Source organism: Pogoniulus pusillus, chromosome 9 (genome assembly GCF_015220805.1).
Source record: "Pogoniulus pusillus isolate bPogPus1 chromosome 9, bPogPus1.pri, whole genome shotgun sequence".
Taxonomy (NCBI): domain Eukaryota; kingdom Metazoa; phylum Chordata; class Aves; order Piciformes; family Lybiidae; genus Pogoniulus; species Pogoniulus pusillus.
In genome coordinates this window covers 1,615,213-1,640,732 of record NC_087272.1, presented here as the reverse complement: position 1 = coordinate 1,640,732, position 25,520 = coordinate 1,615,213, and the positions used below count along the sequence as shown (strand labels likewise).

Here is a 25,520-nt window from a genome sequence, read left to right as displayed (position 1 = left end):
CTTAGTGCCATGGTCTGGTTGATTGGCCAGGGCTGGGTGCTAGGTTGGACTGGCTGAGCTTGGAGCTCTCTTCCAACCTGCTTGATTCAACAATTCTCTGATTCTATCACAAGTTGCCCTTTAGTGAAGCTCATTTCCCATGCATATCTATTTTGAATCTGTCAGTGCTGCAACAGCCTGTCTGTTGAAGCAGGAAAGCAAGAGCATGACAAACATACCCTTAAGATAAGACCTTATTCTCACAGTACAAACACTCTCCATTGCCTGCTCCTCAGACAGACATTTGCTAACACAAAAGATGTCTCTCTATACTCCTCCTCTGACATCAGGTAAAACAAAATACCTCTCAATGGCAGAGTGAGACAACGTAGTTGCTTGGGCTGAGCAAGAAACCACCACCAAAGCCTTCATTTTGAGCTGGCTCCATAGTGATTCATTTCAAGTGGTTTTATGGGAAGCAGTGTGAGTTTCTGAGGGGCAGTTGGAAGAGGTGAAGGTCTTTACACCCAAGGTAACAAGTGCAAGTGACCTGATGCTTCATGCAACTTACTACTTCCAGTTTTACTTCCAGCATGGAAAAACAGTTAATAATTATGATAATAATAATGATGATGATGATGATGATTATAATAATAATTATATTAATAATATATATAATAATAATAATAATTGGAACTAATATATTACTGAGGAGAGTTGGTCTTAGTGTGCCTCAACTACATAGAATCATAGAATGGTTTAGGTTGGAAGGGACCTCAAAGTTTATTTGGTTCCAATCCCTTGCCATAGGCAGTGACACCTCCCACTAGAACAGGTTGCTCAAGGCCTCATCCAACCTGGCCTTGAACACCTCCAGGGAGGTTGTGGAGCACAGAAGCACCCAATGGGATCAAAGATCACATTGGGTGCTTCTGTGCTCCACAACCTCCCTGGGCATCCTGTGCCAGTGTCTCACCACCTTCACTGCAAACAACTTCTTCCTAACATCCAGTTTCATTCTCCCCTCTGCCACTTCAAACCCATTCCTCCTCCTCCTGTCATCACAAGACCTTCTCAATAGTCCCTCCCCAGCCCTCCTGTAGCTCACTTCAGATCCTGGAAGGCTACTCCATGGTCTCCATGAAGCCTTCTCTTCTCCAGGCTGCAGAGCCCCAACTCTCTCAGCCTGTCCTCATACAGAGCTGCTGCAGCCCTCTGATCTACATGGACCACATTGCATCAACAGGCACATGTACACACACATGCACACTTGTGCTCCACCAACACATCCTGATGATGTATTTCAGCTACAAGCACAGAAGAGATATGATCTACTTCTCTGCAGAGCTTCTCATGAGCACTTATTGTAGCTCATGGAAAACTGCAAATAAATAAAACTCAATTAATACTTTTTAGGAGGGAGAAAAGACACCAAAAATGCCTCTGCTTGGTCACATTTTTTCTTTTCCTTTCAGGTAGGCATCTTAGAAGATACAGCTCTTAATGTGGATCTCCAAAATCCTTCTTAAACTAAGTGGTCAGCAGCTGCATGTAGTCTGTCATTACTCAATGTCTCTTCTTGCTCCCTTTCAGTACTGTGCAAGGTTTAGCTTAATATGGTCATCAATATGAGTAAAGCAGCCTTGATACTGGTATTGAGAGCATTTACTAACAGACATCTGTAAGTCACCCTGACCCTTGGAATAGACTCCTTCTCCCTTTTTACTAGGTATTGAAGCACTGCTGCAGGTTCAGCTGGGGATAGACAAGTTCTGCTACTGAGGATGCTCCTAGCAGAATCACAGAGTGGCAGGGGCTGGAAGGGACCTCCAAACCTCAGCAAGTCCAACTCGCCTGCCAGAGCAGGAGCATCTAGAACAGATCACACAGGAACACAGCCAGCTGGGTTTTGAATATCTCCAGAGAGGGAGACTCCACAAGCTCCCTGGGCAGGCTGTGCCAGGGCTCTGGCACCCTCACAGGGAAAAATTCCTCCTCACGTTTAAATGAAACTTCCTGTGCCTCAGCTTCCACCCAGTGCCTCATGTGCTGTCATTGGGCATCACCCAGCAGAGCCTGGCTCCAGCCTCCTGGCACTCACCCTGCACATATTGATAACCATTAATGAGGTCACCTCTCAGTCTCCTCCTCTCCCAGCAGCACAGCCCCAGCTCCCTCAGGCTCTCCTCCTAACAGAGCTCTTCCATTCCCTTCAGCATCTTTGTAGCTCTGTGCTGGACTCTCTCAAGCAGTTCTGTGTCCTTCTTGAACTGGGTGTCCCAGAGCTGGGCACAGTACTCCAGATGTGGCCTCCCCAGGGCAGAGTCAATGAGCAGGATAATCTTCTAAATGTAGTCAGGCTCTCGTGTACAGAAAGGGCTGAGCATTTAAGTGGTGTTCAGAACTCCAAATCACTAATCAAAAGAACTCTTTCTCAGTCCACAGGAGCTAAATAATAAGTAAGGAAGCTTTCTAAATACCTGTGCTGAGCACATTCCCTTGCTATTTTGCCATAAAACTCTATTAGCAGTTAGCACTGAAGTGCTACTGTAAGGTGAATGTAAGTGGTTGTAAATAACAAGGCCAAGTGCAGGGTTCTGCACTTTGGCCACAACAACTCCAAGCAGCACTACAGGCTGGGGCTAGAGTGGCTGAGAGCAGGCAGGCAGAGAGGGATCTAAGAGAGGTGCTGGGAGAGAGGAGCTGAAGATGAGCCAGCAGTGTGCCAAGGTAACCAAGAGAGCCAATGGCATCCTGGGCTGGCTCAGGAGCAGTGTGGGCAGCAGGACAAGGGAGGTTCTTGTGCCCCTGTGCTCAGCACTGCTCAGGCCACACCTTGAGTAGTGTGTCCAGTTCTGGGCTCCTCAATTCAAGAGAGATGTTGAGGTGCTGGAAGGTGTCCAGAGAAGGATGACAAAGTTGCTGAGGGGCCTGGAGCAGAGCCCTGTGAGGAGAGGCTGAGGGAGCTGGGGGTGTGCAGCCTGCAGCAGAGGAGGCTCAGGGCAGAGCTCATTGCTGTCTGCAGCTCCCTGAAGGGAGGCTGTAGCCAGGTGGGGTTGGGCTCTGCTGCCAGGCAAGCAGCAACAGAAGAAGGGGACACAGTCTCAAGTTGTGCAGAAGGAAGTACAGGCTGGATGTTTTTAGGAAGTTCCTGGCAGAGAGAGTGATTGGCATTGGAATGGGCTGCCCAGGGAGGTGGTGGAGTCGCTGTCCCTGGAGGTGTTGAAGCCAAGCCTGGCTGGGGCACTTAGTGCCATGGTCTGGTTGACTGAATACGGCTGGGTGCTAGGTTGGACTGGCTGAGCTTGGAGATCTCTTCCAACCTGGTTGATTCTATGATTCCATTCTATGAAATACAAAGCATTCTGATGCAAACCTAGGGGTCAAGTAGGAGACTGTGACAAAAATCTCCAGCAGGCAGTGGCCCCCACAAAGACTTTGTGACTCCTTGAAGCAAAACACTGACATTCGAGTTAGACTTCTCTTCACACAGTAAGTTCTCTGCTCTTCCTGGGAAATTCTGAGGATGCTTTTAGCACTAACCCTCACTAGCAGATGGTAGTAGCACTTTGTCAGAGCATTAGTACATTTCAGTTAACAGTTTGGGGTTTGAATGCAACGGCTCCAAGATGTGCTCCTCAAACCCCTCCGCAAATGAGCCATCACGAAGCTTACATCTGCTGCTGCCCACTGACTTTAAACTGCTGTGGAAGTGGCCCTGGGAGCAGCAGCATCACAAACTATAGAACTCAAAATGGTCAAGGGGAATTTGTGACATGAACAGCAACCAGTAACCTCTGCTGTCCTCTTCAATATCTTTATTGATCATCTGCACCAGGGGACTGAGTCCAGCATCAGTAAGTTTGCAGATGACACCAAGCTAGGAGCAGGTGGGGATCTGTTAGAGGGTAGGAGAGCCCTGCAGAGGGACGTGGCCAGGCTGCATGGGTGGGCAGAAGCCAATAGAATGAGACTGAACAAGGCCAAGGGCAGAGTTCTACACTTTGGCCACAACAACCCCAAGCAGCACTACAGGCTGGGGACTGAGTGGCTGAGAGCAGCCAGGCAGAGAGGGAGCTGGGGGTGCTGGGAGAGAGGAGCTGAAGCTGAGGCAGCAGTGCCCAGGTGGGCAGCAGAGCCAATGGCATCCTGGGCTGGCTCAGGAGCAGTGTAGGCAGCAGGACAAGGGAGGTTCTTCTGCCCCTGTGCTCAGCACTGCTCAGGCCACACCTTGAGTGCTGTGTCCAGTTCTGGGCCACTCCATTCAAGAGAGCTGTTGAGGTGCTGGAAGGTGTCCAGAGAAGGGCAGCAAGGCTGGGGAGGGGCCTGGAGCAGAGCCCTGTGAGGAGAGGCTGAGGGAGCTGGGGGGTGTGCAGCCTGCAGAAGAGGAGGCTCAGGGCAGAGCTCATTGCTGTCTGGAGCTGCCTGCAGGGAGGCTGTAGCCAGGTGGGGTTGGGCTCTGCTGCCAGGCAAGCAGCACCAGAAGAAGGGGACACAGTGTGAAGTTGTGCCAGGGGAGGTCTAGGCTGGATGTTGTTAGGAAGTTCCTGGCAGAGAGAGTGATTGGCATTGGAATGGGCTGCCCAGGGAGGTGGTGGAGTGGCTGTGCCTGGAGGTGTTGAAGCCAAGCCTGGCTGGGGCACTTAGTGCCATGGTCTGGTTGGTTGGCCAGGGCTGGGTGCTAGGTTGGACTGGCTGAGCTTGGAGGTCTCTTCCAACCTGCTTGATTCTATGATTCTATGAAAAGACCTCCCTCATGCTTAATCCTGAAGCCAAATCAGAACACCAGAACAGAGGCTCTTCCAGAGGAGTAGGTATTTGATTACTCTTTGCAGGTGCTTGGAGGTTAGAGAGAAAGGACACTGCTCATGCTTGCTCTAAAGAGCTAAGCAGAATGAACCAATGGGGGCCACAGAGATGGCTCTCCAGATTCCAAAGCACCAACAGAGGCAATTTGAATATTGTCCTTGTTCCTCCAAAGCACTTGCTTGTATGAAGTTAACCTCTCTCCTCTTCACGTTCTAGATGGGAGTCTACAAACCTAGCATTTTCTGCAAACAATTGTAGTCCCTGCTGGACACAACACCAAGGGCCAATTAATTCTTGCTTCTGGGACATTTGCCAGCCTTAGGAACATTAGGAGAACAATGCATCCTTTAAAACCCCAAAATGTTATCAAAATCCCTCACAGTAGCCATGAAGAACAGGATGAAAAAGTCCTGCAGAGGGTGAGTTTCAGCAATGCCACCTCTCAAACCTTCCTACCTTCCCCTGAAGAAATACTGCTGATGCTCCTCCCCTCTGTCATTAGAGCTCATTGATCTCAGACATAAAAACATAAATCCAAATCTGTGATCCCCCAACTCTTCATACATTTCATTTAGAGCAAATACAAGCCAGTGGCTGTCCCTTTGTTGCTTTGAATGGGTATTGGCCAGGGCAGATGTTGACAGAAACCCAGGTCTGAGTCTCTGTAGCCCATATGCAGTATGATAAGCATCAAATCATAGAATCAAGCAGGTTGGAAGAGACCTCCAAGATCATCCAATCTAACCCATCACCCAGCCCTGTCCAATCACAGCATTTCTTAGATTGGAAGAAGCCCTTCAAGCTGATGCAGTCCAATCATTAGTTTCAGACTGACAAGTCCTTGGCTAAACCAAATCCCTCAGCACATCTCATCACTGTGAATCCCTTTGGTTGGAAAGGACCTCCAGCATCAGCCAGTCCAACCTTCATCCCAGCAGCCTTCAGCACCAGACCACAGCCTCAAGCACCACATCCACTCTGCTTTTAAACACCTCCAGGCACAGCCACTCCACCACCTCCCTGGGCAGCCCATTCCAATGCCAATCACTCTCTCTGACAACAACTTCCTCCTAACATCCAGTCTGAACCTACCCTGGCACAACTTGAGGCTGTGTCCCCTTATCCTGTTGCTGCTTGCCTGGCAGCAGAGCCCAACCCCACCTGGCTACAGCCTCCCTTCAGGTAGCTGGACACAGCAATGAGGTCTGCCCTGAGCCTTCTCTGCTGCAGGCTGCACACCCCCAGCTCCCTCAGCCTCTCCTCATAGGGCTTGTGAAGGTCCACTCTCCACTCAGATCCACTCACCTTCCTGGAGCATCCCTGAATAGAAGTCTAACTTTCCCTGCAAGCTTCATGGCTGTTTAAGATGAGGAGGAAGCTAGAGCTCGTACTGCATGACAGACACGGCAGGCTTTGAATCCAAAGACACACTGCATTATTTTCCCCTTTCTTTCCTTTCTAATTTAGGTCAAAAGTCAATGGAGCAGAAGCTGTGGCTGTTTGCACTCCTTCATCCCACTCAGCCACAGAGCTGAGCTTCCATGGAGCCACAGCACAGACCAGGAACAAACAGAGAGCAGAGGGGGGAAAAACCCACAGATGAATAAACAAAGCCCCCCAAACTCAAACACAGAGGAAGCAGAGGAAGATTATTTAACCAGAAGTCGAATGCTACAGCACAGGCAGGTAGAAGTATGCTCAGAGTTCTGCAGGGAGCAGAGGGGTGGAAGATGACACATCAGTCCTCATCGCTTCTCTCTGGGTACCACACTATTGGGCAACACAAAGATCAAATGGATCTTGTTTGACTGCAAAGCAGCCAGATACTGCTCTCAGGTGAAGGGAAAACACAAAGAGGCCAAGGGGATGAGGTTGAACAAGGACAAGTGCAGGGTTCGGCACTTTGGCCACAACAACCCCAAGCAGCACTACAGGCTGGGGCCAGAGTGGCTGAGAGCAGCCAAGAAGAAAGGGAGCTGGGGATGCTGGTGGATAGTAGGCTGAAGCTGAGGCAGCAGTGCCCAGGTGGGCAGCAGAGCCAATGGCATCCTGGGCTGGCTCAGGAGCAGTGTGGGCAGCAGGACAAGGGAGGTTCTTGTGCCCCTGTGCTCAGCACTGCTCAGGCCACACTTTGAGAGCTGTGTCCAGTTCTGGGCTCTTCAATTCCAGAGAGATGTTGAGGTGCTGGAAGGTGTTTGGAGAAGGGCAGCAAGGCTGGGGAGGGTCCTGGAGCAGAGCCCTGTGAGGAGAGGCTGAGGGAGCTGGGGGTGTGCAGCCTGCAGCAGAGGAGGCTCAGGGCAGAGCTCATTGCTGTCTACAACTCCCTGAAGGGAGGCTGTAGTCAGGTGGGGCTGGGCTCTGCTGCCAGGCAACCAACAACAGAAGAAGGGGACAGAGTCTTAAGTTGTGCCAGGGCAGGTCTAGGTTGGATGTTGTTAGGAAGTTGTTGTCAGAGAGAGTGATTGGCACTGGAATGGGCTGCCCAGGGAGGTGGTGGAGTGGCTGTGCCTGGAGGTGTTGAAGCCAAGCCTGGCTGGGGCACTTAGTGCCATGGTCTGGTTGCTTGGCCAGGGCTGGGTGCTAGGTTGGACTGGCTGAGCTTGGAGCTCTCTTCCAACCTGGTTGATTCTATGGTTCTATGATTCTATGAATAAAATGCTTTGCTGTAGAACTAGAGGAGGAGAAACAAAGCATTTTCTATTCAATAGTCTAAGCAGTTTATAAGATTAACATTCTCTTCTAGAAAGGTTGTTCTCAAAACATCATTTGCATTGAATTATTAATCTTTTCACTAGTTTTGGGGCCATTCCAGCTTCTCACTCCTTTGGACTTCCCAGCTTTCCTCATATGTATCTCTCCTGCATGGCCTGCCCTACACATTTAAAGCTCCAGTCTCCAGCACACATAAATGTAGCATTCCCTGATATTCTCTGGAGCTATCCTGTACTCTTACAAAGCAGGCCTGGCTCATTACCCAGGGTGGCTCCCTTCAAAGGTTTCCTGTATCCCTTCCTCATCCAACTAGCCCCCTTCAAAGGTTTTCTGTGTCCCTTCCTCACCCAACTAGCCCCCTTCAAAGGTTTCCTGTGTCCCTTCCTCACCCAACTAGCCCCCTTCAAAGGTTTCCTGTGTCTCTTCCTCACCCAACTAGCCCCCTTCAAAGGTTTCCTGTGTCCCTTCCTCACCCAACTAGCCCCCTTCAAAGGTTTCCTGTGTCTCTTCCTCACCCAACTAGCCCCCTTCAAAGGTTTCCTGTGTCCCTTCCTCACCCAACTAGCCCCCTCCAGAGGTTTCCTGTAATCCTTCCTCACCCAATTATCCCCCTCCAGAGGTTTTCTGTATCCCTTCCTCACCCAACTAACCACCATCAGTGCTAACCATAACCCTTCAGCACCTTCCAAAATTGCCACCCTGACTGCCCCACTAGACCCTTTCCTACAGCCATGCCACTCCCAGAGCATCTCTTCTGCAGACACACCTGCAGTGAAGAGTGGTTTCCTGCAGGCTCCTGCTGGCTTTTCCTTGTGGTGTTGCCACGATGGTGACACCAGGAGCCACTGAGCATTCCCTGCCCAATGTATCTATTGCATATGGGACACACTTTTCTCGTGACCACTCTCCTCAGCCATTTGATTTGCCATGGTCTCGACAGCATTTGCAGTGCTGGTACAAATCTGAGACGTGATTCATATATCTCTAGGAAGCAATCTGATTCCTATCAAGAAAGCTAGGAGCAGGTGTGGAGCTGTTGGAGGGTAGGAGAGCCCTGCAGAGGGACCTGTCCAGGCTGCATGGGTGGGCAGAGGCCAATGGGATGAGACTGAACAAGGCCAAGAGCAGGGTTCTGCATTTTGGCCACAACAACCCCAAGCAGCACTACAGGCTGGGGACTGAGTGGCTGAGAGCAGCCAGGCAGAGAGGGAGCTGGGGGTGCTGGGAGAGAGTAGCTGAAGCTGAGGCAGCAGTGCCCAGGTGGGCAGCAGAGCCAATGGCATCCTGGGCTGGCTCAGGAGCAGTGTGGGCAGCAGGACAAGGGAGGTTCTTGTGCCCCTGTGCTCAGCAATGCTCAGGCCACCCCTGGAGTACTGTGTCCAGTTCTGGGCTCCTCAATTCAAGAGAGCTGTTGAGGTGCTGGAAGGTGTTTGGAGAAGGGCAGCAAGGCTGGGGAGGGTCCTGGAGCAGAGCCCTGTGAGGAGAGGTTGAGGGAGCTGGGGGTGTGCAGCCTGCAGCAGAGGAGGCTCAGGGCAGAGCTCATTGCTGTCTGCAGCTCCCTGCAGGGAGGCTGTAGCCAGGTGGGGTTGGGCTCTGCTGCCAGGCAAGCAGCAACAGAAGAAGGGGACACAGTATGAAGCTGTGCCAGGGCAGGTCTAGGCTGGATGTTAGGAGGAAGTTGTTGTCAGAGAGAGTGATTGGCATTGGAATGGGCTGCCCAGGGAGGTGGTGGAGTCGCTGTGCCTGGAGGTGTTGAAGCCAAGCCTGGATGAGGCACTTAGTGCCATGGTCTGGTTGCTTGGCCAGGACTGGGTGCTAGTTTGGGCTGGCTGAGCCTGGAGGTCTCTTCCAACTTGCTTGATTCTATGATTCCATGATTCTCTGAAGCTGCTCCAAGGAGCTGGAAAACAACTTCTCTAGGCTGTTTCAATGATATTCCAATGACACTCTAGGAACTGCAGGGCTGGCTAATGAGGCTGCAGATGCTTTCAGAATCACTGATCACATTTGAATGTCTCTTTTAAACAAAGTAGGGCGTTTGTTTAACATGTATTGTTCCACTTCCCCCCCTAAAAAGGGGGCTATTTTCTTTGGACATGGGCTTCTTACAAAACTGCTCTCTGAAAGGTTTGTTGACACCAAAGAGGCAGAGAGTGTGCCCCTGCATAACTGCACTTTAGCTCCTGTAGCAGGAGGAGTTGGCAGCTGATCAGGTAAGGGCTGCTTTTGTTTTGCCAATTTAACTGATGTTACTGGCAATAAAGCATTGCAGGTAATGATTATGCATACATTGCTGGCCCTCATTGCCCAACACCTCTCTGACCTCATGGCAGAGCAACTTTGGGTATCATGTGCACCAAAGCAGTAAGGACTAACATGGGGGCCATTCAGAATTGTGTGGCCAGCAGATCCACCTGCCCTAGTGAGGCCCCACCTGGGATATTGCACCCAGTTTTGGGCTCCCCAGTTCAAGAGGGACAGGGATCTGCTGGAGAGAGCCCAAGGGAGGGCTGTGAGGATACCGAAGAGACTGCAACAAGGCCTGAAGAGGAGATGCTGAGAGCCCTGGGGCTGCTCAGTCTGCAGAGGAGAAGGCTGAGAGGGGACCTAAGCAATGTTTATCAGTAGCTGAGTGCTGGGGGTCAGGAAGAATCATAGAATCAATTGACTTATCATTGAAACAGCCTAGAGAAGTTGTTTTCCAAGTCCTTGGAGCAGCTTCAGAGAATCATAGAATCAAGCAGATTGGGAGAGACCTCCAAGCTCACCCAGCCCAACCTAGCACCCAGCCCTAGGCAGTCAACCAGACCATGGCACTAAGTGCCTCATGCACACTTTTCTCAAACACCTCCTCAAAGGAAGGCACAGGGACAGCCTCTGCTCATCTGTGCCCTGCCACAGGACAAGGGCCAAGGGATGGAAACTGCAGCACAGGCTGCACCTCAAGATGAGGAAGAAGTTGTTGAGTGTAAGGGTGAGAGAGCCCTGGCACAGGCTGCCCAGAGAGGCTGTGGAGCCTCCTTCCCTGGAGCCTTTGCAGCCCTGTCTGGATGTGTTCCTGTGTGACCTGTGCTAGATTCTCTGCTCCTGCTGTGACAGGGGGGTTGGACTGGAAGTTCTCCAGAGGTCTCTTCCCACCCCTAACATCCTATGATCAGCCACAGTACACCTGCCTTGTCAGGACATCCCTGTAACCATACCTCTGTGCTTTCATTCCTCTGCATCCAGAGTGAGCGTTCACAAACACAACTGAATCAATTTGTCTCTCAAAAGATGCCACAGGATATGCAACTTTGCCTCCTGGTGTACAAACTGCCTGAGTTGCAGAGAGATCCAAGCCTTCTTTTTTTTTACTTCATCTTCAAATCTTCTGACAGTCTACTTTTTGTTCCACGTTTGTACAGCCTGAAGCACAGTGGGGTGCTGTTTCCTGGCTTGTATTTACATTACAACCTCCTGCCTTCTAAGGAAAAAGCCTCCCAAATCTCTGTGCTGTTACTGAAGGTGAAAACTGTTCTCATCCCCAATTTAAGGAAGAATCCACTTAAATATTGTCAAAAAGAGTAATCCCTCTGATTAAAACTGAAAACTGCACATTGCATGCATTACCACACAGCCCAGTGCTTGTTATCAGCCTATAGCATGGAGCTGGAGATCTAAGTACCTGAGCTGTGCATTAGGTATTAGTGGATATGCTGCAAGACTGCTTGGGTCTATAGGTCCCAAAAGGGAGAGCTGAAGAAAGAGTAACCTTGAGCAAGATAATCATGTTTTGAAAGGATATATCTCAATATAGGTCAAAAAAGTGGAATATCAGAGAAATGAAAAACACCTTTATCTGCCCAAATGGTACAGAATCATGGAATCACAGAATCAAGCAGGTTGGAAGAGAGCTCCAAGCTCAGACAGTCCAACCTAGCACCCAGCCCTGCCCAAGCAACCAGACCATGGCACTAAGTGCCCCAGCCAGGCTTGGCTTCAACACCTCCAGGGAGGCCACTCCACCACCTCCCTGGGCAGCCCATTCCAATGCCAATCACTCTCTCTGCCAACAAATTCTTCCTGACATCCAGCCTAGACCTTCCCTGGCACAGCTTCAGACTGTGTCCCCTTGTTTTACTGCTGGTCACTTGCCATTTAGCACAGCCTAGGCCACACATTGGCTGTGCACTGACAGCACTCTGCAGTACCTCCGTTGCTATCTTATTTCCCCTGCCTCCTTGCATTGTCACTCATTTCCTTTTCCAGTTCCCTCTCGAGCAGAGCTTGTCAGATAAACCCAGCATAACTCTGGCAACTTTTTTCCTTTTATCTTTTTTTCCACCCTACTCCCTCATCACTCCAGAACTAATGTGTGCAATGGAAATGGGCTTTAAAATCTAACCCTGCACTTGCAAATCCATCCGTTTACAGCTGACTAGAGAGACAGTATGTCCCTGTACCACCTCCTTACTTTACAACTTTAATGCTACCCAGAGAATCATAGAACCATAGAATCAACCAGATTGAAAGAGACCTCCAAGCTCAGCCAGTCCAACCTAGCACCCAGCCCTGGCCAATGACCATGGCACCAAAATGCCTCATCCAGGCTTTTCCTGAACATCTCCCAGGACGGCAACTCCAGCACCTCCCCGGGCAGCCCATTCCAATGCCAATCACTCTCTCTGCCAGGAACTTCCTCCTAACATCCAGCCTAGACCTCCCCTGCCACAACTTCACACTGTGTCCCCTTCTTCTGTTACTGCTTGCCTGGCAGCAGAGCCCAACCCCACCTGGCTACAGCCTCCCTGCAGGTTGCTGCAGACAGCAATGAGCTCTGCCCTGAGCCTCCTCTGCTGCAGGCTGCACACCCCCAGCTCCCTCAGCCTCTCCTCACAGGGCTCTGCTCCAGGCCCCTCCCCAGCCTTGCTGCCCTTCTCCAAACACCTTCCAGCACCTCAACATCTCTCTTGAATTGAGGGGCCCAGAACTGGACACAGCTCTCCAAGGGTGGCCTGAGCAGTGCTGAGCACAGGGGCACAAGAACCTCCCTTGTCCTGCTGCCCACACTGCTCCTGAGCCAGCCCAGGATGCCATTGGCTCTGCTGCCCACCTGGGCACTGCTGCCTCAGCTTCAGCTCCTCTCTCCCAGCACCCCCAGCTCCCTCTCTGCCTGGCTGCTCTCAGCCACTCAGTCCCCAGCCTGTAGTGCTGCTTGGGGTTGTTGTGGCCAAAATGTAGAGCCCTGCACTTGGCCTTGTCGAATCTCATCCCATTGGCCTCTGCCCACCCATCCAGCCTGGCCAGGTCCCTCTGCAGGGCTCTCCTACCCTCCAACAGCTCCACACCTGCTCCTAGCTTGGTGTCATCTGCAAACTTACTGGTGCTGGACTCAATCCCCTGCTCCAGATCATCAATAAAGATATTGAACAGGACTGTGCCCAGCACTGATCCCTGGGGCACACCACCAGTGCCAGCTGCCAACTGGATGTGACACCATTCACCACCACTCTCTGGGCCTGGCCCTCCGGCCAGTTCTTGACCCATTTCAGAGTGAGTAGTCCAAGCCATGAGCTGCCAGCTGTGCCAGGAGCTTATTGTGGCATAAGGTGTCAAAGGCTTTGCTGCAGTCCAGGTCGACTACATCCACTACATCCGCTACCCCCACCCAGGAACACTGTACTTACTGTATTATCCTCTCTCATTAAGTGTCAGGTTTTTGTGTGTTTGCTTGGGTGTTTTTTATAGTGCAAGCATTTGAGCTCACAGAATCTCCCTTCCTTGTGTTGATGTGGCTCAGAGCGAGGCTCTCCAGCGGAAGTGCACTCTGCAGTGCAATGCAGAACACAAAATGCCTCTTTCTCTGGGTGAAGCATATAAATTCTGAACCTTATACAACCACAGCAGAGCACAATTTCAAGCCAAGTTTCATAACTGTCATCCAAACACCAGTACATTTCATCTCCTAACCTTCAATATCAGCCCTGTGTCCTCCCTGCTGCACAGATCAGTTCTACCTCTCCAAGCCACCTAAAACATTATTAATATGATGGCTGCAGGCACAGCCTGGGCTCCATCTCACAACTGCTTGGATAACACTCATCAGAAACCAGAGCCTGGCTGCTACAATAAAGAACAGCAGAGACAACTGCCCTGCTGGTCCTTGTAGGAAGGGACTCAAGTACATATGTAAACAGACACTCATCTAATCCCCTAAATGTATTCTCTAGTGGATTGGATGGGGCTGGGTGCTAGGTTGGCCTGGCTGAGCTTGGAGGTCTGTTCCAACCTGGTTGATCCTATGATTTAGATAGTGCAGCACCACAGTTATTTAACATCAGTTTAGCACATACTCTGTGCCAAGTATGTTTAAAGGTACTACATCAAGAACACAATTAAATTCTACTTTGAAGTCCTCTTTTCCACTTGCAGTGCTGCTTCAAATCCATGAGCCAGCTAAGGACCATGTCCAGAAGGCTGTGCCCAGGCCTTCCTCTCTTGGAGTTGGTGAGCAGAGGCTGAGGGAGCTGGAGGTGTGTAGCCTGAAGAAGAGGAAGCTCAAGACAGACCTCACTGATGTCTACAGCTACCTGAAGGGAGGCTGTAGCCAGGTGGAGTTGGTCTACTCTGCCAGGCAACCAACAACAGAACAAGGGGACACAGCCTCAAGTTGTGCCAGGGCAGGTCTAGGCTGGATGTTAGGAGGAAGTTGTTAGCAGAGAGAGTGATTGGCATTGGAATGGGCTGCCCAGGGAGGTGGAGTTGCTGTCCCTAGATGTGCTCAAGCAAAGCCTGGCTGGGGAACATAGTGCCATGGTCTGGTTGATTGGCCAGGGCTGGGTTCTAGGTTGAGCTGGATGAGCTTGGAGGCCTCTTCCAACCTGCTTGAGTCTATGATTCTGTGATCCTATGATTTAAATTGCAGCACCACCCTTACTTAATATGCACTTAGCATGGATTCCATGTCAAGTATTGCACTGCTCAGAATGGTGCCTTCTCAGTGCCAGGCAAAGTCATGGAACAGGTCATCTTGAGTGCCATCACACAGCACCTACAGGACGGCCAAGGGCTCAGGCCCAGCCAGCATGGGTTTAGGAAGGGCAGGTCCTGCCTCACCAACCTGATCTCCTTTTATGATCGGGTTCCTGCCTGGTGAATGTGGGGCAGGCTGTGGATGGAGTCTACCTGGACTGCAGCAAAGCCTTTGACACAGTCTGCCACAAGAAGCTCCTGGCCAAGCTGGCAGATCATGGTTTGGACAGATTCACTCTGAAATGGAACAAGAACTGGCTGGAGGGCCAGGCCCAGAGAGTGGTGGTGAATGGTGCCACATCCAGTTGGCAGCTGGCACTAGTGGTGTGCCCCAGGGATCAGTGCTGGGCACAGTCCTGTTCAACATCTTTATTAATGATCTGGAGCAGGAGATTGAGTCCAGCACCAGTAAGTTTGCAGACGACACCAAGCTAGGAGCAGCTGTGGAGCTGCTGGAAGGTAGGAGAGCCCTGCAGAGGGACCTGGCCAGGCTGAATGGGTGGGCAGAGGCCAATGGGATGAGACTGAACAAGGCCAAGTGCAGAGTTCTACACTTTGGCCACAACAACCCCAAGCAGCACTACAGGCTGGGGACTGAGTGGCTGAGAGCAGGCAGGCAGAGAGGGAGCTGGGGGTGCTGGGAGAGAGGAGCTGAAGCTGAGGCAGCAGTGCCCAGGTGAGCAGCAGAGCCAATGGCATCCTGGGCTGGCTCAGGAGCAGTGTGGGCAGCAGGACAAGGGAGGTTCTTCTGCCCCTGTGCTCAGCACTGGACTAGGGTATAAAATGCCCCAGAGAAACATGAGCTTTCATGCCCAGCTCCCAGCCACTACAACAGTTTGCCTACAAACTGTGTGTTATGCTTTGCTGTTGGACTGTGACCATCATATTTGCCTCTGGGCACTTCTAGATATCAAAACCAAAGGAGTATATCCAGCGCTCTGTGAGATGGGTGTCAGCATAGCAGAAGCCATAAGCTGGACTTGTAAAGCCTGTAGGACACACAGGTGTGGACTTGTCCAGATTTTAGCAGACATGCCAAGTCTGCCTGAAACAAAAGTGTTCTTCCAATTTTGCTAGCTTAAATAGCAACTTATTCCTGCTGGAATTCACATCTAATTAAAAAAGAAACCAAAGACATGACATCTGAGTTTGCAGATGCAGAAAGGTAGCACAGTTTGCCTGCTTAAGTGTGTCACCTGAAGTCATAGAATCACAGAATCAGTCAGGGTTGGAAGGGACCACAAGGATCAGCCAGTTCCAGCCCCCGTGCCGTGAGCAGCAACACCTCACACTAGAGCAGGCTGCCCACAGCCTCATCCAGCCTGGCCTTAAACACCTCCAAGGATGAGGTCTCAACCACCTCCCTGGGCATCCCATTCCAGACTGTCTCCACCTTCGTGCTGAAGAACTTCTTCCTAACATCCAGCCTGAATCTATCCATTTCCAGGTTTGTTCCATGCCTCCCAGTCCTATCACTCCCTGGCAGCCTAAAAAGTCCCTCCCCAGCTTTCTTGTAGGTCCCCTTCAGAAACCGAAAGATCACAATAAGGTCACTTCAAAGCCTTCTACGCTCCAGACTGAACAGCCCCGACTCCCTCAGTCTCTCCTAAGAGCAGACCAACTTCAGCCTTCTGAGCATCCTTGTGGCCCTTCTCTGGACAGCACCTCCAGATCCCTCTTGTACCAGGAGTTCCAGAACTGGACGCAGTACTCCAGGTGGGGTCTCAGCAGTGTGGACTAGAGGGGGAGGGTCACTTCATTCACCCTGCTGCCCACACTGCTCTTGCTGCAGGCCAGGCTCTAGTTGCTTTCTGGGCTGCAAGAGCACACTGACAGCTCAGATTGAGCTTCTTGTCCACCAGCACTGCCAAGTCCCTCTCCTCAGGGCTGCCAGCCAACATTTTGCAACGCACCAAGCTATTGTGTATTGTAGCAGCCTTACATCATTGCAGAGTTTGATTATTTTCTCCTTTTCAGCCAAAAGGCAGGTGAGTGCTGTCTCCTTTTCCTATTCACCACTCTTAACTCCAAACAGCAACAGTAACTGCCCAAGTGTTGTCATCACTGAAAGTGTAAAACACAAGCTAGGTTTTGAGGGCATGGAGATGAGGAGAGTTTGTGACTGTTTGGGAGTTACCAACCCCCCCACACTCTTATGATGTCACCCAGGCTAGACTCAGCCAGCTGGCAGTTAAGGAATGAAGCTTTATAGTCACAGCTTAGCACAAGATACAAGCAGAATTACAACAGTTACAGCTATAGACAGGAACAGACAAGTTAAAGGTAACACAGACACACAACAGCCCTGCCAGAAACCAGCATCTCCAGAAGGTGCTCCCAACCACTCTGCCACCTTCTTTCCATACCTTATCCCAGAGCCTGCCTTACATGCAAGGAGAGTTTGGAGAATGGGCAAGGGGGATTAGAAAGCAGAGGGATTAGTTACACAGAAGCAATTCAGGGCACCCACTGCAACAGAGACACACACTCTGACTCTCCTGCTCTGCCTTCTCTGTATTTGTGCTCTTGTTTTTATCCATCTCAGCAAGCCTATGAGTGCAGCAGACATCACCACTGTTTCCTTTTCACAGCCTAGCAACTTATTCTTCTCACCAAAATATCCCAGCTACAAGTTCTTGGCTGAGCCTCCTGTCCTGTCTTACACAAACATTACCATTTAATATGGCCAATTCAGGGTTCTGGATGCTTTAGAGACTTAGCAAGGATAGGTAGTTCAGAGAATCATGGAATCAGGCAGGGTCAGAAGGGACCACAAAGATCAGCCAGTTCCAACCCCCCTGCCATGGGCAGGGTCACCCTACCCTAGATCAGGCTGCCCACAGCCTCATCCACTCTGACCTTAAACACCTCCAGAGAAGGGGCTTCAACAACCTATCATCTAATTTCTCCCATTAAAACATTCCAGTTAGCCTCAAACTAGCACAGAGTTTTACCATGACCTCATATGCTACCCAGTTAGTTAGGAAAATTAAGTGGAAACTGATTGCCAAGTAGAACTAGCATTTCACAGGAACTAGTTAGAAAATCATTGGTAATAAATAAACCAAATAATAATCAAGCTATTCAGAGAATCATTGATAGTGTGCTGAAGGAAAAAAAAGTGAAATAAACAATAACCAAGTTATTTATAAGAGCATTGATAGTGTGATGGGAAAAAAAGGGTAAAATAACATTAATCAAGTTATTTATAAGAGCATGGATAGTGTGATGGCAAAAAAGGTAAAATAAACAATAATTAAGTTACTTATAAGAGTATTGAAAGTATGATGGGAAACAAAAGTAAAATAAACAATAAGCAAGTTATTTATAAGAGCACTGATAGTGTGATGGAAAACAAAAGTAAAATAAACAATAATCAATTATTTATAAGAGCATTAAAAGTGTGATGGCAAAAAAGGTAAAATAACAATAATCAAGTTATTTATAAGAGCATTGACAGTGTGATGGGGAAAAAAAAGGGTAAAATAAACAATAACCAGGTTATTTATAAGAGCATTGATAGTGTGATGGGAAAAAAAGGGTAAAATAACAATAATCAAATTATTTATAAGAGCACTGACAGTGTGATGGGAAAAAAAGGCAAAGTAAACAATAATCAAGTTACTTATAAGAGCATTAATAGTGTGATGGCAAAAAAGGGTAAAATAAACAATAATCAAGTTACTTATAAGAGCATTGATAGTGTGATGGAAAACAAAAGTAAAATGAACAATAACCAAGTTATTTATAAGAGCACTGATAGTGTGATGGGAAAAAAGGTAAAATAAACAATAACCAAGTTATTTATAAGAGCACTGATAGTGTGATGGGGGAAAAGGGGTAAAATAAACAATAATCAAGTTGTTTATAAGAGCACTGATAGTGTGATGGGAAAGAAAAGTAAAATAAACAATAAGCAAGTTATTTATAAGAGCATTGATAGTGTGATGGAAAAGAAAAGTAAAATAAACAATAATCAAGTTACTTATAAGAGCATTGATAGTGTGATGGAAAACAAAAGTGAAATAAACAATAAACAATTATTTATAAGAGCATTGAAAGTGTGATGGGAAAAAAGGTAAAATAAACAATAATCAAGTTACTTATAAGAGCATTGAAAGTGTGATGGGAAACAAAAGTAAAATAACAATAATCAATTATTTATAAGAGCATTGAAAGTGTGATGGGGAAAAAAAAGGGTAAAATAAACAATAACCAAGTTATTTATAAGAGCATTGATAGTGTGATGGGGAAAAAAGGGGTAAAATAAACAATAACCAAGTTATTTATAAGAGCACTGATAGTGTGATGGGGAAAAAGGGGTAAAATAAACAACAACCAAGTTATTTATAAGAGCACTGATAGTGTGATGGGGAAAAAAGGGTAAAATAACAATAATCAAGTTATTTATAAGAGCATTGATAGTGTGATGGGAAAAAAAGGTAAAATAAACAGTAATCAAGTTATTTATAAGAGCATTGATAGTGTGATGGGAAAAAAAGGTAAAATAAACAGTAATCAAGTTATTTATAAGAGCATTGATAGTGTGATGGGAAAAAAAGGGTAAAATAACAATAATCAAATTATTTATAAGAGCACTGACAGTGTGATGGGAAAAAAAAGGGTAAAATAAACAATAACCAAGTTATTTATAAGAGCATTGATAGTGTGATGGAAAACAAAAGTAAAATAAACAATAATCAATTATTTATAAGAGCATTGATAGTGTGATGGCAAAAAAGGTAAAATAACAACAATCAAGTTATTTATAAGAGCATTGACAGTGTGATGGGGAAAAAAGGTAAAATAAACAATAACCATGTTATTTATAAGAGCATTGATAGTGTGATGGGGAAAAAAGGGTAAAATAAACAATAACCAAGTTGTTCATAAGAGCACTGATAGTGTGATGGGGAAAAAGGGTTAAAATAAACAATAACCAAGTTATTTATAAGAGCACTGATAGTGTGATGGGAAAAAAGGGTAAAATAAACAATAACCAAGTTGTTCATAAGAGCACTGATAGTGTGATGGGGAAAAAGGGGTAAAATAAACAATAACCAAGTTATTTATAAGAGCACTGACAGTGTGATGGGAAAAAAGGGTAAAATAAACAATAACCAAATTATTTATAAGAGCACTCATAGTGTGATGGGAAAAAAGGTAAAATAAACAATAACCAAGCTATTTATAAGAGCATTGACAGTGTGCTGGAGAAAAACCCACCCAAACAACAAAAACCCAACAATCAAGCAACTGAGTAGCAGTGACAAGAGTAAGAATACAAAGCTCAAAAGGCAAAAGCCTCCAATAAATTTCCTCCAAGCCAGACTGTCGTGGCAGATTATAGATAGCTATATATCAAAGGGAAGAGAATTATGTAACTTCAAGCCTGTGTCTAGGGAGTAACCTAATGGCTTACAAAAGCCATCTCCTGCCAATACTACTTGCTCTACAGGGCCAGGGAGTGGAAGAGAATCATACTTAATGCCTTTGTTCATTAAGTTAGATGAACCTTAGTTGGTAGGTTTATGTAGTCACAGTCTTAAAAGATTTTCCTCCAGTGTGTTTTCTTTCTGAAGATGGCATTGTGAGGATAAAGGCTCTGTGCACCCACAAGTTGTCAGCTGGCAGCGCACGGCCGCACCACGATTGCTGTGTCAGGCACTTGTTAGGACACCCCTTGGAAATGGCTGGCTGGGGGGTTATTCCTTTGTCTTTCTCAAAGACAGAGAACTTGGATCAATGCTCTGGTGAGACCCCATCTGGAGTATTGTGTCCACTTCTGAAGCCCCCCATTACAGGAAGCATGTGAACATACTGGAGAGTGTTTAGAGAAGGGCCACTGGGATGCTCAGAGGGCTGGAGCAGCTCTGCTGAGAGGACAGACTGAAAGAGTTGGGGCTGTGCAGGCTGGAGAAGAGGAGGCTCCCAGGTGACCTTGTTGTGGCCTGCCAGGATCTGAAGGGGGGTACAAAAAAGCTGGGGAAGGACTTTTCAGGCTGTCAGGGATTGACAGGACTGAGGGGAATGGAGCAAAGCTGGAGGTGGGTAGGTTCAGGCTGGCCGTGAGGAGGAAGTTGTTGAGCATGAGAGTGGCGAGAGGCTGGAATGGATATATATACACATATATATTATTATATGTATCTCTATATAAAGCATCAGTATATAAGTTAAGGCACATAACTAAATTTCATATGCATTTCTGAAATGGTCATTGCAACCAAGAAAGCTAAGGGCTGTACACAACTCCACTCCGTATGACTGTAGCCACTGAGACAGCCCAAGCTGAAGCAACCAGGGTGTCTGAACTACTGTTGCAGACTGCTGCAACAGCTTAGCCTTAAGAGATACTCAGCTATATTTTTCCAGCTAAAACTCCTGTACCACGCTACGTCGCTGCTGCCCTAAGTGGCTTTGTTGCACCTAATGCACAAGTTTCCTTAACGTGTTTAAAGAGAAGGACAGAAAAGCCACACACACACGCAGGTGTACCACCAGGTACTTGACAAGGGGGAGAAAAATGAGCACCAAGTCCGAAATACAAAAGCCCGAGGCCATCAGCTGCAGAAGATACAAAGCAGACACAAATTGTGCAGTTGACAAGGAATGCCACCTAATCCCTGCTTAATTAAAGCACTGTACCAAACTCCTGTTTAGGGAGTGAGGAGTGTGGGACGACTGATGGATGAAGAAAATATCAGGCAGCGTGGCTAATCTCAAAGACTTTGGAGCTTCCAAGCTACATAAATCAGAGCGACTTTTTGAATAGCCTCATAAAACACCAAATCATTGTCATTCCGCTCACGACTTTCAGATTCTTCCTACAGCATACAGATCATTAGGAAACTTCTAAGCAATCAAGTAATGTGGGGCTGATGAAATTACTCAATCAATGCATGGGCTGAGAGGAGCAGCATAATATGGAATTGCACAGTTTTGACATGGTAACCCTGCACCTTCTCTTTTTTTTTTCTTTTCTTATATAGGGGTAAGGAAAAATTACAGTGGAGTTGATTCATTTCATCATTTTCACAAGACTGCTTAATGTAGTCTTTCTGAACTGCCAGTTCCTATTTCTGAGAGCAGGGCAGCAGAAACATGCAGACCCTGAGTAGCCCTACCCAGGCAGAAAAGATGATGCAGGAAAACATTGATATTCAGACGTGTGCATTTACACAGTGACCTGCTCTAATGACCAAAAGCAGCAGCTGTAAGAAGAGAGAAGTATGAAAAAGCATCCCCCGAATAAACACCAGCCACCACACTCCCACTGGCACCATCGAGTCGTTAATCCCTACTCACTAAATGGTAGCAGGTTTTTGGTCACCGTGCAAGAGCTGGCTGGCAACACACTTCCACGCAGAGAACAGCCCTTTACAGAGGACACATCGAAGAGGTAGGCAAGAGTTAGTGCAGCATACTGCAAAAGTATGTGCTGTCAGAAAAAGGGGATGCACAGGTAACATGTTCTTATGGCCATCTCCACCCCCCCCACCCCAGACATGGGAAAATACTTCCCCCTTTAATGTCTCAACAAGGTAGAACAAAAAGGTACTGCATTTCTTCTGTTTGTTGCCTAAAGCTTCAGTACTACCTCTGGTAGATGTATTTTTTTTAACCCCTGAATTGAGTGGGTTGTGGGGTTTTTTTTGGTTGGATTTTGTGTGTGTGTGTGTGGGAGGTTCCCCCTTTGGCTTTATAAATTCTTCTGTAGTTGAAAGATGTCTGTAGAGTACCCTGCTACTGCTTTTGCTAGCTCATATAATAAATACAGCCTATTACTTATGGTAAATGTTTTATACCTAAGTACAAGTGGCTCAAAACCAATAAAGCAGGGCAGGACATCCAGGTCACAAAACAGTGCTGTGTTACCAGGGGGCAAATTTTCATTTGCAAGCCGTGTAAGTTGGAACATTCAGCTGTCTACTCATTGAGGGTTAAAACAGTTCTAATTTCAGGTCATTAATTTTTCAGTGTATTCATTTTAGTAGATTTAAAGCTCTCTGTAACAATTATCAGTTTGCCATTTTCATAGCAACACAAACCAGTCTATAAAAAGAGATAATCCCCTTGTCAACTGTACTAATTGCCTCTCCAGACAAATTAATTGCAAGAAGCAACTATTTTGGTATTGCTTTGTTTTCAATAAGGATTTACTGTGTTGATGTATCTGATCACTAACAGCATTATAAAAAGGCCTCAGTGGCAAAATGCGTTGCACCCATCAGATATAAGTAAGTGAAACATACAAAACTGTCATTAGCAGGCAGGAAAGCTCTTGTCTCCCATGATGCTGGTGCAAAGGCACACAGCTCATCAGGCAGCGCTGCTTTAGCCAGGAGGATGCCAGGCAGGGGGTGGCGAAGAAACTCCTCACCTGCTACACAGCCAACATTTTCCCCCCGAGTAAGACCTCGTCTATTTGTTGCAAGCTCCTAACAAATCCCAAAGACGGTGTATCCGTCTCGTAGCGTTGCTTTAAGCAGCCTACAACCGGGGAGCGTTTAAAAAAAGGAACGAAGTCCTTCTCGCTTTAAAAGGAGGGCATGGAAGCTCTGCCTCCCCCGTGCAGTATTTGGTGCACCCGTCGCACACAGCTCTGGGGGCTGACCCCGATCAAGTTGCGGTACCCAAGGGGAGCGGCAGCCGCGGGGTTCGGGGGTGGGGAGGCTCGCACGAAGGGCTCGCTCCCCGCTGCCCGAACATCGGTGTCCTCCGGCAAAGCTCCTGCCGCTCTGCCTTCCCCCACGTCCTTCCCGCTCCCCCTTTCACACAAACCCGCCATGGATCCCCACCACACGCACTGGCAGACATATTTATAAGGCCAGCGATAGGGAGGGAGGCAGCTGCCCCACAACCGGAGCCGGCACCACACCGGGGACCTCCTTAAAATCCCGGCGGGACCTTGCCCCCGAATGCACCTTCCCCCGGCCAGCGCGACGCCGGCCGCCCGCCCCCGCGCTTCCAGGCCCCCTCTCTGCCTGCGTGCTGGGCCTGCAGATGGGCGAACGGCCGCGGGGGAAGCGCCCTCCTCGCCTCCTCCTCGCCTCCTCCTCGCTTCCCCCCTCCCCGCGCACCTCCGGCCGGCGCAGGGGGAGCCCCCAACCGCTCTCGTAGCCAGTCGCGGGCACAAAACGCTGCTCGGCAGCAGGGCTCAGCGATTCCCAGGGATGCGCCTGGCCACAGGGAGGGCTGCCGGGCCGGGGGTAGCTCCGGAGAGCGGGGAGAGAGCGGGAGACGGGCGGCTGAGGGGAAGCCCGGCGCCTTCTCTCCGCCGGGGAGTGCGGGCAGCGCCGTGCTTGGGCATCACCCTCGCTGCCCCACCGCGGTCGGGACGGGGGGGCCTGCAGCCGCCTCAGCTGCCCCCGCCATCCGCCCCGCACCTGCCGGCAGCGAGGGAGGCCGCTGCCCTCCCCGGGGCGCCGCGGCCCCTGGAGACGCTCGGCCGGCGGGCACAGGGGCCGGCGGGCATGGTGGCGGTCGGGCGGCCGGCGCCCCCCACCCCGCCCCTGTGGCCGCCAGCCGCGGGAGGGGAAGCGCTCACGTTGCCAAACCACCTGTTCCGCCGCGGGAGAGGAAGGCGGGATGGGGTGCGGGGTACGAGGGAAGGAAAAGGAGGGGGCTTTGCGTGGCTGTCACCGTGGTGCGGGAAATACGGAGAGGCTCCGGGTCTCCTCAGCCCGCGGGCAAGTCGGGGTAGGGAGAAGGCCGACTGGAGCTGAGGGTCTACGGGGAAAGAGCGGGGAAGTGACCGAGCTCTGCGCCCCCTACCCCACCGGATCATCAGCGTAAAACCTCAAGGTCTAAAGCATGCACATAGCCGGTCGACGAGAAACCTTTACACACAGCGTTGAGGGGGACAGAGGACGCCCAAGAGCCTGGTGGAAAAACACTTATAAGAGAGGAACAAACGAACAAAATAGCCCCGGCAAGCGAATAAGGCAAAAAGAGAGAGGGGGCAGCGGGGGAAGCCGGGGTTGGCGGGGGGGAAGCCTGCCAAGAGGAGGAAGGATGCGAAAGGAGAGCTGGAAAAGTGTCCAGCAGCACCAGCAGACGCAGCACCCCCTTACCGATATGAATGATTGAATCTGCAATCGCCGCTTTCCAGGTTCGAGTCCAACAGACGGACACGACCAGGATGAGGGAGAAAACTTCCATCTCCTCCTGAGGTCCAGGCTTTGTAACAACAGATCTCTTGGCCGAACGGTGCCACCGCGGAGGATAGCGCGGCGGAGGAAACCCAAGAGTTTGAGATGCCGGCGGAGAAGCGTGTAAATCCCGGTGGCTGGCGACCAGCCGCGGCTGGGCAGGGGGCGAGCCCGGGGCTCGGAGCGCCTCTCTTCTCGGCGAAACCTCTCGTCACTTCGGGGGGCTCCTGTGCAGCACCAGAGTTGCTGGGAGCGTCGGCAGCAAATCCATCCAGCCCGGGCGCCGCCACGGGCAGCAGACGCCTCTGCTGGTCAGACCATCCCCATCCTTCCGCCGGGTCCAGGGATCCGCTCGGTCCCGGCTGCTGCACAGCAACTTCCAACCCACACCACGCACACGCTCTCTCTCTCTCACACACACGCACGCAGACACGCACACACGAGCACACACACACACACACACACAGAAACCCTCTCGGCCAGAGAAGCCCCAGGAGCCCGCAGCAAATAGCTCTCCTTCAGCGAGGTGGGAGGAGCGGGCAACCGGGAGAGCAAGCGATCCCGCTTTCAGCAACCAGAATCCTGCAGGAAAAGCCTCCCCGGAGGCCAAAAACAAAAGTGAACTTCAAGGTAATGCAGATTATACTGCAGAGGTTTCCCCCACACACCCTTCGCTTAAAAAAAAAAAGAAAAGAAAAGAAAAAAAATGCTTCCCACAAGTGGAAATCTGCGAACCGAGCCCAGCCTGCTGCTGCCGCTGCCGCGCAAGGTAGCGGTTGGACAGGGCAGGAGCGAGAGGAGGAGTACCCGGAGCAAGGCAGAGGAAAGCAGATGATGGTCTGCAGGTTGCTTTCGGAG

At 49.5% G+C, this 25,520-nt stretch overlaps 1 protein-coding gene across 1 annotated transcript in view; it reads right to left on the bottom strand.

Moving 5' to 3' along the window:
• Positions 1 to 24,872, bottom strand: part of GRID2 (glutamate ionotropic receptor delta type subunit 2) — a 1,033,277-nt gene extending 1,008,405 nt beyond the window's left edge. The window contains exon 1 of the mRNA XM_064148337.1: positions 24,585 to 24,872. Coding sequence (XP_064004407.1) covers positions 24,585 to 24,672 — 88 coding nt within the window. The 5' untranslated portion in view covers positions 24,673 to 24,872. The remainder of the gene's footprint in view (positions 1 to 24,584) is intronic.
• Positions 24,873 to 25,520: the final 648 nt, after the last annotated feature.